This window comes from Gobio gobio (genome assembly GCF_949357685.1).
Source record: "Gobio gobio genome assembly, chromosome: 13".
Lineage (NCBI taxonomy): Eukaryota > Metazoa > Chordata > Actinopteri > Cypriniformes > Gobionidae > Gobio > Gobio gobio.
The window spans coordinates 29,465,055-29,484,090 of record NC_137106.1 but is presented as its reverse complement, the minus strand read 5'-3'; the positions used below and the strand labels follow the sequence as shown (position 1 = coordinate 29,484,090).

The following is a 19,036-nucleotide window of genomic DNA, read 5'->3' as shown; positions in this document are numbered from 1 at the left end:
ACGTCCCTGTTCACGAGGTAGTACCTTTTCAAAATTCAGGAACTTTTGGGGGTGGGACTTGCCGTTTGGTTGAGTTCACGCAGCATTTTGATTGGTTGACTCCATGCAGCATTTTACCAACCACCATTTTTTTATGTCCGTTGCGGTGCGGTGCACTGCGTGCGTTGTTTGCTTTTTGAATCAACAATGGAGTTTAAAAAATACGACCGATGGATGGCGACAAGGTTCAGGCTTTATTACATTTATATGCAGAGGACGACATCCAGTGGGAACTGGAAAGTTGCGTGCAGTCCTACGTCAATGGACTAATGTTCACGGTACTTTAGACCGTGATGGAAACACAGACAGCAGCAGGTCTGAGGGAAAAAATTTTCTGGGACAATTGTTCCGGGTCATTTCGGTGGAAACGGGGCTTAAGATTTAAATCTGATACATTTGAATTGACACAAATAGACATTACCAGAAATAGATATTAATTATATTTGATATACACATATATAGATATTTAGACACACCATGCTGTAGTCCCTTTTTTCACTCTTTATCTTGTTGACTGAAGTCGGGAAGCATACAGGATCGCAGAACCTCATTTGAAAAGTTCACTCGTAATGTGGTAAGTGGTAGTGGCCCCGCCCCCTCAGTGATGTCTGACCAGTCAGACAGCAGCTCTGGTCAGATGAAGCTTGTCTGGTTCTTTATCCCGCCCCTGAACCTTGTGATGTCACGTTAATTCATGTTGTCATGACATTACCTACAGGGTTAAGCAAGCTCTTCTCTTCTTGTTATTTGTGTCATCTTCAAATGAAGTGTTGAGCTGTGGTTTGTCACTCTCTGCATGATTTTGCATTTTGGTATTCTGTTTCAACAGCTGCCAAAATGTGTACCTGTTCACTTTTCTCTATCTTGTCCACAGAAAAGTAAGAACTTGTTTTGAAGGAAGGCATTGCTTCCAGGTAACCCTGCTTCTCCTTGACCTGTATGTGTTGCTCCTGTTCATATATGCCTGAGTAGTCTGGGATACATCTGATATTTCTGTTGAAGGAAAAGATCACCCAGAAATGAAAATATAGATCTGTTTTCTACCATTCAACACAAATGAAGAAGTTAGAATGTCCAAGCTGCTTTCATCCATACAATGAAGGCGAATGGGGAGGCTGAGCTACAAAAATATCACAAAGCATCATACAAATCATTAATATTCCTATTTTATAATTCTGTTTTATACTGTACACTAGTCTTAAAATAAATTTGGTGTCAGAAAGTTTTTTTATTTTAAAGGCACAATATGTAATTTTCGCCGCTGGAGGTCACTTACTCAAAACAAAGGTGCCTTGATTTGACAGAATCATGGGAGTTGTCTTGTTGTCTGGTGGAAAGGAATCCGATGGGACTCGAGCAGAAATCATATTCATAGATGAGCTAATGTGTTAAAGTCCCTGTAAAGTCAAAAATAAATGTGTGTTCTGAGTTGGTCACACCACAGACAAATGTGTTATTAACCACCCCGCCATATTTGAATCATAAAAAAATCAGCAAATAAAATAAATAGTAAATGAAATAGCTCATCAAAATCTTGAAAAAATAAGCAGCATTCTCTGCTCTCAAACACTGGGGGTGTGTGCGCTGAAACCACGCCCACTTGCGGGAAAGCTGCCGTTAGCACACAAGACAACACTCACGTACAGCTCACGACGGCAGCAGATGTCGGCGGGACGGGAGGATGAAGGTCGGCGCGGGAGATAATCGGTTCGCCCCATTCTGCAGTGGATTATCAGTGAATCCCAGTGGTCTCCGATGAAAGTTTGTAAAACTATCCGGTGTAAAGTCACTGCAGAGGCAGGTGTTGGTGGTGATCCTCAGCTCTCCATCAAGGTAGCTGTTCACAAAATGAATCCACCTCTTCTTGATATCATCGTTTTTGTTTTGTAAGCTGTTTTGTATGTTGTAGGCTGTAGTAACTAACGGTACTGACAGTAACTGGCGATCGAGTGGGCGAACTGATGCGAATGTGCTCTAGTTATGATTGTGTTAGGGGAGGAGCCAGGCTCAGTGGCAACAGTTAAGATAGTGTTGGGGGAGGGGCCATATGCACAGTGGCTCCAAGGTTTTCACAACAAAACCCGCCCAATTGCTACTTAAAACTAGCCCAAAACAAGCCCAATCGCGTTTCAGGGGGGCTTCTCCGGTAAAAATCACATTTGGAAAATATGTATTTTTTTGGCATGGTTGCCTACTAAAATTCGCATTCCCGGGGCTAAATATCACATAATTGGGGTCGCTTCAACCCGCGGACATGAAAAACAGCCCGCGGCAACAGTGTTGAAGTAGCCCAATTCTGCGGGAAAACCGCAGACTTGGCAACACTGCCTGTAGCACTCCTCTCAGAAACTGAAGCCTCCTTGCCTCGATCGCCCCCAGGTGGCTGGTCCCAGTATAGATCCTAACCCCGCCCCTCAGTGTTTTCTAATGGACACGAGACAAACTAAATAGGGGTGTAACGATTCATCTACTACATCGATGTATCGATTTATTTTCCTATGATCTAACTACATCGATCTGTGCTCGGCAAGATGGCCTTCCGGACGACATATATCGATCTAACATCGTTTTAAAGGGTAATCAATCGATTGTATCGATCATGGGAAATAACGCATTGGATTTAAGCACGTCAGACTTTATATGGATATTTTTTCTTAGCACTTTTAATGATAAAGCCGTTAAACGTTACTCGATTAAGTCTGCCTATCTGTGACATCATCGCAACGCACGCACCAGCAGCAGCGCTAAGAAAACAAAACATAGCATGGCGGATGACAGAGAAGCCAACGTGCGAGAAATTATCAAGCCACCAGGAGAAAGAGCTAAGTTAGTAACGTTTTACCTGTACTTTCAACCCTTGCTAAATGTTACCTGTGAATTCCTGACACCAGTGTGCCAGCAGAGCGAGTTTTTGTACTGCTGGCGACATAGTGAACGCACAGAGAAGTGTTCTGCGGTCAGATCATGTTGATATTTTTGAAAAAGAAATCTGTAGAGTCATTGAAGAGTAGTTGGTTACATTTTATCTTTGTTAAATATTGTTTGTTTATTAAACTGAGAGTAGTAGCAGGTTCAGCCAGTTTATTCAACCTGAAGAAATGTTGGTTGCACTTTATTTTTGATATTAATATTGTATTTGTATTATTTTAATGTTGTAAAACAACAGCAAAAGTAGCAGGTAAACCTACTATTAATTAAACCTGAAGAGAAGTTAGTTGCACTTTATTTTTTATACTAATATTGTAATATTTTTATGTTGGAAAACAAAAGCAGAAGTAGCAGGTTAACCTACTGTTGAAATGTTGGTTGCACTTACTGTGCTTTTATTGAAAATGTATTGAAAATTGAAATTGAGAGCAGAAAAGGTTAACTTCCTTTTAATTCAACCTAAACTGTTGGTTGCACTTTATTCAAATAAAATTTGAATGCATTTGCCATTAATTGTTGTTTACTTGTTTGTTTATATCCATAATTAATTGATACCTGATTCCCTTACAAGAAACAACAGGAATCTAGGAAACTTCACCTGCATTGAGCAGTATCCAGATATTTATTTCAGTCACACAATTTTTGGCTAAAAAGTTACTGAATCGATTTCAAGTCACTGAATCGTTTCGGATCGTATCGTTCTAAATGAACCAATATCGTCCTTGAATCGTATCGACAACCTCAAATCGTGATACGAATCGAATCGTTGTTAAAACGAATCGTTACACCCCTAAAACTAAACAATCAAATTACACTTCATATAATTTTTTTCTAAAAGTTGGTTTCTGTCATTGAAGGCAGTTTTTATCACAATGATTTCATTTCAAGAGTTTGTTTTTTAAATAAGTTTAGTTTTAGTTAGTTATTTGATGTTATAAAAATGGGGGTGTGACGTCATGATTGACAGCTGAGATTGACAGCTTCTCTGAATGAAGTTGTCACTGAGGCACTAACAGACTTTTTTCGGGATTTTTGTGAGGAGATAGCTTTATTTTCTAAATTTCCATAACTGTTTATTTCACACCAACATAATGAATTGTTCTGCATCTGTGAGAGTGTGGGCGGGCTTTTGATGTCGCACCTCGACTTCCTGCTCTCTACCGCGCAGATTCCGGTCCCGAGATCGCTACTGCACAGACTCGGCCCCAAATCTGCGCAAGATGTCCGCACCATATTCGGACCTCCGGAGGCTTCAGTTGCTTCAGCGGGAGCCAATGAAGTCGCGACGTCCATAATTTTTTATGGTCTATGAGTGGCTCCAGTGCGTCATCGGGCCACCGTTTTAGCCCCGCCCAAAAAATCCTGAACACAGCAATGATAAAAAACAGTTTAACGGTCTAACTCCACAATTTAGTACTACACAGTTCACAGTCTTTGTAACATGTTTCAGCAATACATTTCTAACATTTATAATGTGTTTAGAAACAAATCTCAGAATCGCTTTTTTTTTTAATTTTATTAATGTTACTGTAGTATGAAGCAGGATGGGAACGAGGCCGCTGGACCGATTGCTAATGAGATACATTAATAGGTGACGCATTTGAACCGTGTCCTGGTTAAAATAGCTTATTTCTCTGGATTTAAACATTCTTGAAAACATTTTGGATAATGTTTTTTGATATTTTAATCCAAATATCTATTATTGTGCCTTTAAAGAAATGAATACTTTTATTGAACATCATTCACTCATTGTTCAAAAGTGACAGTATTTTTGATCAAATAAATGCAGCCTTGGTGAGCATAAGAGACTTTCAAAAACGTTAAGAAATCTTACCAATCCCAAACTCTTGAATGGTAAATATGGAATAAATGTAATAAAATGTCATAGTAAAATGACGAGTAAATGATGGCAATTTTCTTTTTTGGGCGAACTATCCCTATAATTTAATTTTACTAAAAGGGGATTTTCTGTTTAGCGTGCTTAAAGATTGTTTTGTCAGCTGTTGTCACTGCCCAATCCAGTATAAAATAATTTGTCTTTGTCTCTGTTCTTTTTGTCTTGCGTTTTAGGGGAAATCTCTGATATCGAAGAGGCTGCCTGCTGTCGTCCAATCTTGCTGAGCCTCAAACAATCCACCGAGGATGAGGACACTGTCATCTTCATCTCTGTTGTCTGATTGGTCCGGATCCCAGACACCCTGGACAACGGACCAAATCACATGCATGTCCAAGAGACTGAATTTTTACGTCAGTTTCTACTTGCTACTTGCTAGTTTCAGTCTTTAAGACAGTTAGACATGGACTTCAAATATTTGGGAAATGCAGCAATGTCTTTCAAAAGAGGAAAAGGGAAAAGGATCTTCTCCTCTCCTCTTTTGTCTGTCAGGACTGTCTCCAACTGTAGACTGATCAAATGATGTCAAAACCAGAAAATTTTAAGTCATAAAAACCACAGTTAAATATAACAGCGTAGGCACATTGTGTAAAATCGAGAAGCTTTAGACACAGAGATGATCTCTTCCTACTCACCTTTCATCTCTTTTTGCATTGATTTTATTGCACTATAAAGGATTTAGCACACGTTTGCTTATCGCACATGTGAAGTCGCATGGGATATATCTGAAAGCGACTGGTCTTGCAATCTGTCTCGTCTGTTCTTCTTTGTTGGCTCCCTCCTTTATTTTTTATACCATATGTAAACACTTTTACTTGAAAATGTATTAAAGTCGATCTGTTATCTGAAAGCCATGCAGTGATTTATCTTTCACAATGCCACCTATAAAGCTGTTAATGACGATGTCAGAGCTGTCACGCCGTGGTAGAGCATTTACTCTAACGGCCGTAGCGCTCCCAAAGGAACGCAGGTTTAAGTCTAGTGCGCCGTGCACTCATTCCATTGGCACAGTCACTTTCACAGTCTAATACAAGGCAAAAAGCAAACAGTGTGACTGCAGAATTCACTCAAATATCCCCTGAATTTAGGTGATACTTGGTGGGGCTTTGATTAATAATTTTCTTATTACAAATTTTTTGTACATACCAGTTATGAAGCAGGATAATAATTACAATTTAATTGTACAATCACACCATAATAACATAAAATTGACAGTCTTGTACTTTTTAGCTCATGGTCATTTTAAACATTAGCACTTTAGTTCATTTGATTTGCATATATTTAATCGCTTTATAATATTAATATTGAACCCCTGTACTCACACGAACTGATTTAAATATGTTTTTAGTACATTAATGGATTCTTGAGAGAGGAAATGTCATTGCTGGCTATGCAGGCCTCACTGAACCATCGGATTTCCACAATAATATCTTCATTTGTGCTCCGAAGATGAACAAGATGTCTTACGGCTGTGGAACGGCATGAGGGTGAGTAATAAATGACATTATTTTCATTTTTGGGTGAACTAACCCTTTAAGTTACCCACATATACTGTATAATTAGGTGATTGCTGTTGCTTTTTTAACCACTAGAGGGCAATGGCTCCATCCACCAGGTCATTTTCTGAGTTACTTTTTGATTATTTGGTCAGTTTGGTGAGAACAGCACTAAATCTTGAGGTCCAAACTAACAGATCCAACACTAACAGTCAGCTCTGAACATGTCAAAACATGAGTGTATGTGTGTGTCTGATCAATGTGTAAAATGTCTTTTTGGGCGTTTTCATGTTCTTCGTACACTAGTTATCTGGATTGTGTGTGTGTGTGCGTGTGTCTGAGAGAAAAATAAAAGGGACAAGAGAGGGATGTTATTCTTATTGTGGTCAAATAGAGATGAGTTCAAAACCACACAAACAACAGAATGGGAGAACGAATGACAGAATAAGCAAAGAAAAGAACAGTCAGTACTGTGTAACATCCCAAGCCAACTGAAGATTTATGGGTACACACATTTCAACTTCAAAATGATAAACTGTAGAGTGAAAGATTAATGATTTTGCATCTGAAAGCTTTTGTCTTTTTTAGGCCACATAACACATCTGCTTTTTCTTGCCTTGATGTGCTGTCAAAACTTGTTTATAAAACCATTTTGCAATTGGAAAGACACTCGAGAAAAACCTTCAAGCGGGACCTCAACAAAGCCACAGTGAGGATTTCCAAAATGTTCCAGAAACCGAGCCCACACTTTTTTGATTAAACCAATATAAATATAGTTAAAATGATCATCTGGAGCAAACTCATTGGTTTATTGATACATTTTCTATATTTACAGAGACGTTTCACTGTAAAACTGCAACTGTGAGCATGTTCGCTGCAGCAGTCAAGAGGGATGGGGTTAAACCGGGGATGCAAACTGCAGTTCGGGGAGCGAGAGAGCCAGAGAAACTGAAGAGGGAGAGAGAGAGAGACAATATGTTTTCAGGACTGGTTGATTAACAGTGGACTTCTGGGGGAGGTATCAGAGAGTGCTAGACCAAAAGAGAGGGAGGGAGAGCGAGAGAGAGAGAGAGAGAGAGAGGTGTAGATGAATTTTTTCTGTAACTTGTGTGCAACTGATGATTTTCTTTCTGCTCTCTTCACACTCACACATTTCTCTTTGGAGAGCCACTGGGATGTGACAGTAAATCAGGGAGAATATGATTCAAAGACTCACCGGGAAGGACTCAGTCAAACAGAATGCGAGCTGGATGCCACATAAATGAGTGAAACTGGGGAACTATGAGCCATAAAGCGTGACCGCTTCAGTTTGGCCTCTGCAGAGCTGGACCCAGACGGTGGAGAAGCACACGGCGCGATCTTCAGGAACACTTCGAGAAACGTTCTGAACTTCTGATGGATATCCACGCTGATTCTCTACATCTGGAGCTCTGAGCCTTGGCCGATCTCTGACCTGCTGCATGACCTTTGACCTCTGAGTGACCTCTTCGGGAATCACAGCGGTAGAACTTCAGATCTACAGGTATGCTATAAAAACAAGAGTCTTTATTGATTTTATTAGTTCTATTAAGGAAGTTTTGACAGCCATGCCATAAAAGAACCATTCTGGGTTCCACATCGAACCTTTCAGTAAACGGACTTTAAATTTTTTTTTTAAATATTTGTGTGAATTTTAATAATCTGAAGAAACGTTTTCCTTTTGTGCAATGAAAAGGTTCCATGGTCTTTGTAGAACCATAGATTCCAATAAAGAACCTTTTTTAAGAGTAACAAGGAACCATTTTATACTGGAATGGTTCTTTAGTTCTTCATAGAACCTTAAAAAAGAGAGTTCTAAGAGGGTTTGTTACTGTAACAATCCTAAGAAACCTGGTGCTTTTTAGAACCAATCTCTACTCTAAATCAACACTTTTGTATGCAGTTCTTCATAATGCAGGTCACCTAACCATAATGAAACCGATACTGTTCACCAGAGTGACTCTGACAGTGAATGTTTATTGATGGGGACGTGTGCATGAGAGAGCATGTGAGGTTGGGTGTCAGTATTGGCTTCAGTCCTGCTCATGCATGTGTGTTTGCGACTGAAATGCATGATTGGCATTATAAAGAAGCCATGGAAAAGGATCAGCCGCAGCTCAGTTCAAAGTGGTGACTGCCCCTCAGAGCGCATTAAACTGAGCGGATTTGAGCCTGACAGCTTTTGAGTTTCCCAGTGACCTTCTAATTCCCCACCAATCCTTGATAAACCAGCACTATCAAGAATGATGGCAATGTGTGTGCCTTGAGGGCTAGAGTACAATTAGGGTTTGGATAGGGTTATAAAATGGTTAATATTAGGGGAGGTTTATGATATTGTAAATATGGTTAGATTAGGATTCATTTCTTGCAATTGTAAGTATCATACACGAACAGCAGTAAATGTGAATGGGAAATACTTCGGAGAGATACACTTGACTGTGTCGTGAGGGTATTTGAGGGAGCTGAAGTCAGACTCAAAGCATTATGTGACGACAGCCATCAGAGAATTCAGTCATTGATATGGTTGAACTGCTCAGCCACACTTCAAACCTCAGCTATGTATTGTAACATGAGTCTGACCCAACCGTCCTAAACCACACATATTCCATCTACTCTCACTGATCCAGATACCCATTTACCACATGGTGACAAATTACACCATGGAAGCACTTTATACTGCACCTTTAATCTGTGCTAAGCTGAACTCTAATTTAGATTAATTTGGAAACATTTTGTATTATTTTAATTATTATGCTTTTAGTCTCTGGTACACAGTAATTCAAAGGGTTGCATCTATCTATCTATCTATCTATCTATCTATCTATCTATCTATCTATCTATCTATCTATCTATCTATCTATCTATCTATCTATCTATCTATCTATCTATCTATCTATCTATCTATCTATCTATCTATCTGTCTGTCTGTCTGTCTGTCTGTCTGTCTGTCTGTCTGTCTGTCTGTCTGTCTGTCTGTCTGTCTGTCTGTCTGTCTGTCTGTCTGTCTGTCTGTCTGTCTGTCTGTCTGTCTGTCTGTCTGTCTGTCTGTCTGTCTGTCTGTCTGTCTGTCTTATTATTATTATTTATAAGACAGACTATATATGGATGTTTTAAAAACAACTGAAAGTGGAAATAATATTGGAAGCAACTTTTGACAGCTTGTCATGTTGGTGGTGTTTAATTCATGCTGCCATTTGAAGGTGTTTACTCAGGAATGCACCTTGCAACTTTGGTGATTGGTGGGCGAAACCTCTTATTATCTCAATCTTCGCACTAGTTTCTATACAGAGATATGTGCACACTGGTCACTAAAGTTGTCATCTTTACAGGAAAAATACACTTAAAAATTGCAGACATGGTAACACTTACTAGTATGGGAAACCTATATTCACTATTAACTTTGACTTTTGCCTCAATAAACTCCTAATTCACTGCTTATTAATATTTAATACGGTTGTTGTTAAGTTTAGGTATTGGTATTGGATTAAGGGATGTAGAATATGGTCATGGATAATAAAGCATTAATGTGTGCCTTTTAAGTACTAATAAACAGCCAATCATAGTAATAAGGTACTAGTTAATAGCAAGAATTGAACCCTAAAATGGAGTGTTCCTGCAGACATTTGTATTATACACTCACCTAAAGGATTATTAGGAACACCTGTTAAATTTCTCATTAATGCAATTATCTAATCAACCAATCACATGGCAATTGCTTCAATTCATTTAGGGGTGTGGTCCTGGTCAAGACAATCTCCTGAACTCCAAACTGAATGTCAGAATGGGAAAGAAAGGTGATTTAAGCAATTTTGAGCGTGGCATGGTTGTTGGTGCCAGACGGGCCGGTCTGAGTATTTCACAATCTGCTCAGTTACTGGGATTTTCACGCACAACCATTTCTAGGGTTTACAAAGAATGGTGTGAAAAGGGAAAAACATCCATTATGCGGCAGTCCTGTGGGCGAAAATGCCTTGTTGATGCTAGAGGTCAGAGGAGAATGGGCCGAATGATTCAAGCTGATAGAAGAGCAACTTTGACTGAAATAACCACTCGTTACAACCGAGGTATGCAGCAAAGCATTTGTAAAGCCCCAACACGCACAACCTTGAGGCGGATGGGCTACAACAGCAGAAGACCCCACCGGGGTCACTCATACCACTCATCTCCACTACAAATAGGAAAAAGAGGCTACAATTTGCACAAGCTCACCAAAATTGGACAGTTGAAGACTGGAAAAATGTTGCCTGGTCTGATGAGTCTCGATTTCTGTTGAGACATTCAGATGGTAGAGTCAGAATTTGGCGTAAACAGAATGAGAACATGGATCCATCATGCCTTGTTACCACTGTGCAGGCTGGTGGTGGTGGTGTAATGGTGTGGGGGATGTTTTCTTGGCACACTTTAAGCCCCTTAGTGCCAATTGAGCATCGTTTAAATGCCACAGCCTACCTGAGCCTTGTTTCTGACCATGTCCATCCCTTCATGACCACCATGTACCCTTCCTCTGATGGCTACTTCCAGCAGGATAATGCACCATGTCACAAAGCTCGAATCATTTCAAATTGGTTTCTTGAACATGACAATGAGTTCACTGTACTAAAATGGCCCCCACAGTCACCAGATCTCAACCCAATAGAGCATCTTTGGGATGTGGTGGAACGGGAGCTTCGTGCCCTGAATGTGCATCCCACAAATCTCCATCAACTGCAAGATGCTATCCTATCAATATGGGCCAACATTTCTAAAGAATGCTTTCAGCACCTTGTTGAATCAATGCCACGTAGAATTAAGGCAGTTCTGAAGGCGAAAGGGGGTCAAACACAGTATTAGTATGGTGTTCCTAATAATCCTTTAGGTGAGTTTATATTCAAATGAAACTATTCAAATTAAAGATGCCTCTGGAAAGAAAATCTGAGCATTAATGGTTTTAGACTGGGCTTGTTCTGTGATGTTTAAATTACATTAACATTTTTCTTTATTCAGACATGATACCTTCTGCTCTCTATCTTTTTGTGTTGTGGCATTGGGGCTGGATTTGAAGAATTTTACTTGTTAAAGAACTGTGTGTATTATTAATTTCAACCTGAAGGGGGTATTTCTTTTGGTCAAACTTCAGGATACAATTTTTACTAACTATTAACTTCGACTTTTGCCTCGATAAACTCCTAATTACTGCTTATTAATAGTTAGTAAAGTCATTGTTTAGTTAAGTTTAGGTATTGGGTAGGATTAAGGGATGTAGAATATGTTCATGCAGGCATTAATATGAGCTTTATAAGTACTAATAAACAGCCAATATCATAGAAATATACATGCTAATAAGCAACTAGTTAATAGTGATAATTGGACCCTAAACTAAAGTGTTACCATTCTTTTCAAATTTCATTATAATACTTTCTTCTATCCTAGCTTAAAGGGATAGTTCACCCAAAAATGACCAAACAGTTGATGGGCCTCATTGACCTCCATGTTATAAATAAAATTCAATGGGGTCCATCAACTGTTTGGTTACTGACATTCTTCAAAATATCATATTTTGTGTTCAGCAGAAAAGAGACATTTATACAGGTTTGGAACAACTTGAGGGTGAGAATATGATAACAATATTCATTTTTGAGTGACCCTTTAATATACACCTTGAGACAATCAAATAATTATGTTTGACCAACCAATGGCATATGGGGACATGTTTGAGGAAATTTGTTCAAATGCAATCATTATTTTTGGAAACCCACTCTGTATGTGCGTGTGTAAATTGCATAAGTATGTTGTAAAGAGATTTTCTTGTGGCAGAGGGAGGAACATAATTGCTGTGATGATAACTCCTGTCAAATTCATAATTTTGTGGCGCCAGTTAGTGTTTATGCGTGCAATGATGTTTAATGTGTGTATGGGTGTGAGATAGAGAGAGAGCTTCAGGGTTTGACACGAGGCTTCGTGTGACTGTTGTTTTGGGCTGGAGTTGTTGTGGAAGTGTGAGGGAAGGCTCGCTGTGGGTTTTGACAGTGGTTGGTCAAATGCTAGTGCATCTTGCCTTCTGCTCAATGAGAGATGCTGGTACTTGTGGTTTGGTCGTTTAACGCTACGCTGCTTCTCTTACATCAGCCATTTGTCCCAAACCTTTCAGTGTGTTTCAGTGGGAACTGTTAAATGTCAGTTTTAGGGTAAAACGAGAAAGGGGCTTAATGTATCTTATCAGTCAAATTATACATTTCTTGTTTGTTTTTTTTCCTTTGTCATGTACATTATGATAATTTTATTCTGTAAGTAATGTGAAATGTTTAGCATTGCTAGGGTTTTTCAAGGTTTAAAAGTAATAGCTAGACCATTTGTGAGACATTTTTGTCTCAGCAGGAAGCACTGTCACCTCACAGCAAGAAGGTCCCACGTTTGCATCCCAGCTGAGCCAGAAGTTTGCATGTTTTCCCCGTGTCTCTGTGGGTTTCCCCTACAATCCAAAGACATCTAGCATAGGTGAACTGGAGATGCTAAATTGTCTGTAGGTGGGATTGTGAGTGTGTGAGCCCTGTGATGGACTGGCCATCTGTCCAGTTTTTTTTCCCCTCCTGTGGCTGCAGCCCTCCCACGACCCTACAGAGAATAAGCAGTTTGGAGAATGGATGAGTAAATGGCTAGGCCATTAGCAACAAAAAGTTATTATAGGTTTTTAACAGTATTATTCCTATATGCCACCTTATTTACTATTAACTCTTTCTCCGTCATTGACGTACATTTCCGTCATTTGTGATAAAACGCTAAAACGCACAACGTTTTTGGATTTCTGTGTTTTCACTGTTATACGGTAGGGGGTGCTATTACACATCTTCTGAAAAAGTACTGAATCTCCTAATCAAAACATATGCGCAGAAGATGCAGAAACAAGCATTACAACTCTATCTCATGACCAATTCATACGTATTTTATGAGGTGGCTAATACATACGACCTCACTCATACAAATTCGTACAATTTGTCTAAACCCCCGTAACGGGTAGGTTAGGGGTGAGGTAAGCGGTAGGTAATTCGTACAAATTTATATGAATTGGGAAACTTGAAAAATACGTTTTGGCAAAAAACCTACTTGTGAGGTATGAAATCGTATGAATTAGCCACCTCGTAAAATATGTATAAATTGCTGTGAGATCGGGTGGAGCGTTATCATATGTAATCATATGCATAGGTCTATGTAAAATAATGCGATCATCAACATTAAACAGCATATCAAAAAAACTGCCTAATGTTACTGAAGAAGTTTTAAGTAAAAAAAATTACCGGGTACTCATTAGTTGATTTTACCTGGAGTGGATTAGTTGAGCTAACTTTAAAAAGTTGAATGCGATAAGTTGCCTTATTATTTGATGTGTCTTTGACAAAACGTAATTTTCTCCGCTTTTTTCTCAAAAATGTTGCTTTTTTTATTAAATTTACCCACATTCAAGTGTTGATAAAAAGGATTTTTTTAAGCTAGAATAAAACATTTTTGTTGTTGTTTAAAAGCAGATCTTTATGTTCTTTATTTTAATATATCATGTTCAGATATTCATTCAACAAAATATTCTGGGGGCCATGACATTTTTGTGAAAATTATCAAAAACGCTGGGGGTGGCTGGCATTCATAAAAATAAAAAATGGAGAGGAAAGAGATAATTAATTTCCTTAATACATTTTCTGCTGATTGATGTGATTGACTCTTGATGGATTACCATGGATATCATATACTATTATAATAAATAAATAAATAAACAAAAGCTACCAGCAAAATTCTGGGTTGTATGTATGCATACACAGACAGATGGGAGAGAGATAGAAGGTTTCGTGTTTATTTTCTTGCATATGTTCCAACTAGACACTGTCATTATCTCCAAACCACAATTTTTCTCAGGGGAGATTTATGGCCCCTCTGTCTACGAAAGTCTCTGTGTGTGTGTGTGTGTGTGTGTGTGTGTGTGTGTGTGTGTGTGTGTGTGTGTGTGTGTGTGTGTGTGTGTGTGTGTGTGTGTGTGTGTGTGTGTGTGTGGGCGTGTGTGTGTGGGCGTGTGTGTGTGGGCGTGTGTGTGTGGGCGTGTGTGTGTGGGCGTGTGTGTGTGTGCGTGTGTGTGTGTGCGTGTGTGTGTGTGTGTGCGTGTGTGTGTGTGTGTGTGTGTGTGTGTGTGTGTGTGTGTGTGTGTGTGTGTGTGTGTGTGTGTGTGTGTGTGTGTGTGTGTGTGGGCATGTTTTCGTGAAATATCAGGACACAAATGTGTATAATGACATGGGTATGACATAGGTATTACAAAAAGAGGGTGAAATATGAGGACGTTCCCCATGTCCTCACTTTTCAAAATGCTTATAAATCACACAGAACAAGTTTTTTTTCACAGAAAGTGAACTGCACAGTCTCCTGTGAGGGTTAGGTTTAGGGGCAGGGTCAGTGTAAGGGGATAGAAAATACGGTTTGTACAGTATAAAAACCATTACGCCTATGGAATGTCCTCACATTTCACAAAAACAAACGTGTGTGTGTGTGTGTGTGTGTGTTTCACTTTCACTCCCAAAGATCTGAAATCAGTTTCAGGTATGGACAAGTGAGCTTGGTGATGTTTGTGTATATATGTCACAGCCTTCTGAGTCACTGTCACATCCTAGCATTCCCTGTTTCTTCACACATAATCTTGAGCTACCAGTAAACCAAACCCTCTAGTCAGCCTGTGGTCATCTGAAGGAGAGAAACCCAAGACTGCTAAACTTTCCACATCCTGATCTAATAACGTTCACATGGTGCTCTCCCCACTGTTTACATGTCCCCTGCATATCTCACCACCGGCATAAGCAAAGCCCTCATTATTTAACCCTGCCTCAGCAGAGACATAAAGGCCACTTCCTCGTAACCTCATGGCTTCTGTAGCGTTCCCTTTTGATGGGCTGCCCTGTTTATTTGCATGAGCATTCTGGGACTGGTGTAAAAGTAAACAGCATTAATGGCTGCCAGCGACACTGACGGAGGGAGATACGGATGATTAATCCATTACTTTCTGCCGCCGTCTGAGTCACAGTTAACTGTAACCTCGGAAGTAGCCAATTCTCCCCAGTAACCCAGATTCATTGAGCTTAAAGTGACAGTTCACCCAAAATATAAAAAATGAATGAATGCTCATCCTCGTGTTGTTTCGAAGAAGAAATTCCTAAAACTGTGCTGTTCGCTCTTCCCATGTAGTTAAAATGAATGGACCATTGCAAGTAACTTGAGTTACGCAATCAGATTACTCTTCAAGTAACTAGTATTTTTTTTAAATAGGTTTACAACAAAATATCTTTCAAATAAGTAACTCAAGTGACTTTGTTTTCCCATTTATTGACTGACAGCTCTCTTGTCCCAGTGTTGAAAAAAAAAATGGTAAGTGCAGAGGCGTAAACGTGATGTCACAAATTTCACTTGCACAAAAAAGATTCGGTATTACTCAAAATGAATAAAATGTATGATAATTCTGTTAAACCATAAGCAAAAATTACATTTCAAAGTCCTATTCTTCTGTTATCCAGAATGACAGCAAAGCTGAAAGGGTTGTTTGAGCTGCATCCTCTACTGTACAACCGTGAATTTGCATTTCCTTCAGCTTTATTATTTCAAATATGGTGTGGTTATATTTGCCCAAACAAGCCCAGCCCAGGTGAGAAAAGGTAATGCAAAAGTAACGTAACACATTACTTTTCTTAGTAACTTTCCCCAGAATACTTTAAATATGGTGCTTTGAATCATTTTTCAAGTCTGAAAGCTTCAGTCCTTTGTGGAGAAAAGAAAATCATACTGATTTGGAATGACACAAGGATGAGTAAATGATGAATTTAAATTTTTGGATAAACGATTCCTTAAATGGATTCAAAAATAACTTATTTTTGACACCTTTTTAAAGAAAGTTAATGTTTAAAGATAAGCAGGATTGTGTTATATATGTGCATGTATGTTTTCTATCTTTTGGAGAAAAATTCAAATGTTTTCTTGACTTGAATGTTGCTTTGTTTATCATGTGAAAAGGATATAATAGTCCTTTATGTAACTTTCTGGTGTTGTTTAGCTCCAGACTTTGTGTGAGCTCTTCTGGTTGATCTGTCCTGAAAAACATCCACAGTCTCTCTATAAAATTAAGCCTTTCAGACATAAAAACAAATCTATTGAAAGACAATGTCTTTTAAAAATATGAAATACAACTATTCCCAAACTTCCAAGCCGACAAGATGAAAGAGGATGCTGGCCATGAGAAGAGAGAGAGCATGAATTAAGCAGACAATGCCAGTGGTTGTAAAATGTCTGAAATATCAGAGGTTATCAGAGGGTTATCTAAAGCAAAACTGACAGAGGGCGCCATGATAAACAGGACTGATGATTCAGACCAAAGACAAGGTTTAACTTTATCAGCTTTACATAAGAACCACTCTGCTTTTTTAAGAATAGACAAACTGCTGTAAAACTGCACTCGCTGGTCAATTAATCTACAGATACCAAAAAGTACAATGTTATCACCATGGTTGTATAGATATATCATGATAAAACCATGGATATACCGTGCTAATAGCTCATATTGGCCCGGTTTCACAGACAGGGCTTTGATTAAGCCAAGCCTTTTTTTCTTTTTTTTAGGTTTAATTAGGACATTTAGGGAGCTTTTATAAATATGCCTTTGAAAATAAGAAATGATATTTTAAGATATGCCAGTGCAAGGTGCTTTGAGTTAAAACAGCTCAAACATGCATTTTAGTCTGGGACAAGGCTTTAGCCTCGTCTGTGGAACCGGAGGTGTATTATGCTCATTTCAATTTGCCTACGTATACTACGCCCAAATAGTATGTACAGTTTTTGTGAAGAAAAGGTATATACAGTGCATCCAGAAAGTATTCACACCTACTGCACAGCCTTTGCCATGACACTCAAAATTGAGCTCAGGTGCATCCTGTTCCCACTGATCATCCTTGAGATGTTTCTACAACTTGACTGGAGTCCACCTGTGGTAAATTCAGTTGATTGGACATGATTTGGAAAGGCACACACCTGTCTATATGAGGTCCCACAGTTAACAGTGCATGTCAGAGCACAAACCAAGCCATGAAGTCCAAGGAATTGTCTGTAGACCTCCGAGACAGAATTGTATCAAGGTACAGATCTGGGGAAGGGTACAGAACAATTTCTGCAGCATTGAAGGTCCCAATGAGCACTGTGGCCTCCTTTATCCGTAAATGGAAGAAGTTTGGAACCACCAGGACTCTTCCTAGCTGGCCACCCGGCCAAACTGAGCAATCAGGGAAGAAGGGGCTTAGACAGGGAGGTGACCAAGAACCCGATGGTCACTCTGAGAGAGCTCCAGCGTTTCTCTGTGGAGAGAGGAGAACCTTCCAGAAGAACAACCATCTCTGCAGAACTGTCAAATGACACATGACAGCCTGCCTGGAGTTTGCCAAAAGGCACCTGAAGAACTCTCAGACCATGAGAAACAAAATTCTCTTCTCTGGTCTGATGAAACAAAAGCCACTTTTCCACCATTGGGCCGAACGGTTCTCATTGCGTAACCGTTCTATTCCGTGCCGATCCAGGCCAGCTGGTACGGTTCTGGTTTCATTTTCCACTGTGGGGCTGATAACGGCCACTCGTTGGAATGTAATACAAAAGCGTAAGTCGTTGCTATGGCAACGCAACGGTTTACTAATGATAGATGTAAATATCGACCGCATTATGGAGGATGATCAGATATTTCTTTTAATTGTATTACTAATTTGTGTTTACGTCGCTCAAATGGAGCGCTTAGCCAACTACAGAGAAACTGGTTGCCAGGCAACAAACAAATGACCAATCCTAAATGATGACGTCACTTCACGGATTCTACCAGAACGATTCAGTTCTTTAGCTAATCATGCCGAGAATTCCAGGCCGAGAACGGTTTGTAATCGTGCCATGCCGTAACAGGCTCAAGTGGAAACACAACTGGAACCGTTCCTTACCATTCTAAAAAACGTTCGGCCCGACAGTGGAAAAGCAGCTAAAGATTGAACTCTTTGGCCTGAATGGCAAGTGTCATGTCTGGAGGAAACCAGGCACTGCTCATCACCTGGCCAATACCTGGTCTATACAGAGGGAAAGATGAATGCAGCAATGTACAGAGACATCCTTGATGAAAACCTGCTCCAGAGCGCTCTGGACCTCAGACTGGGGCGAAAGTTCATCTTCCAACAGGACAACAACACTAAGCACACAGCCAAGATAACAAAGGAGCGGCTACGGGACAACTCTGTGAATGTCCTTGAGTGGCCCTGCCAGAGCCCAGACTTGAACCCGATTGAACATCTCTAGAGATCTGAAAATGGCTGTGCACTGACGCTCCACATCCAACCTCATGGAGCTTGAAAGGTCCTGCAAAGAAGAATGGGAGAAACTGCCCAAAAATAGGTGTGCCAAGCTTGTAGCATCATAATCAAAAAGACTTGAGGCTGTAATTGGTGCCACGGGTACTTCAACAAAGTATTGAGCAAAGGCTGTGAATACTTATGTACATAATGTTTTTTTAATATTTTAATTTTTAATAAATTTGCAAAGATTTCAAACAAGCTTCTTTCACGTTGTCATTATGGGGTATTGTTTGTAGAATTTTGGGGAAAATAATAAATTTCATCCATTTTGGAATAACGCTGTAACATAA

General features: G+C 39.5%; 1 protein-coding gene across 8 annotated transcripts in view; it reads left to right on the top strand.

The window, feature by feature from the left end:
* Positions 1 to 5,708, top strand: part of rgs7a (regulator of G protein signaling 7a) — a 92,284-nt gene extending 86,576 nt beyond the window's left edge. For 4 of the 8 annotated variants that reach the window (XM_079833112.1, XM_079833113.1, XM_079833111.1 and 1 more), the window contains 2 exons: positions 914 to 953; positions 5,038 to 5,708. In XM_079833112.1, the coding sequence (XP_079689238.1) occupies positions 914 to 934 (21 nt within the window). In that variant the 3' untranslated portion in view covers positions 935 to 953; positions 5,038 to 5,708. Of the gene's footprint in view, positions 1 to 559; positions 614 to 913; positions 954 to 5,037 lie in introns of all 8 variants that reach the window. The other 4 variants (XM_079833108.1, XM_079833110.1, XM_079833107.1 and 1 more) reach the window with 3 other exon arrangements.
* The last annotated feature ends 13,328 nt before the right edge of the window (positions 5,709 to 19,036 follow it).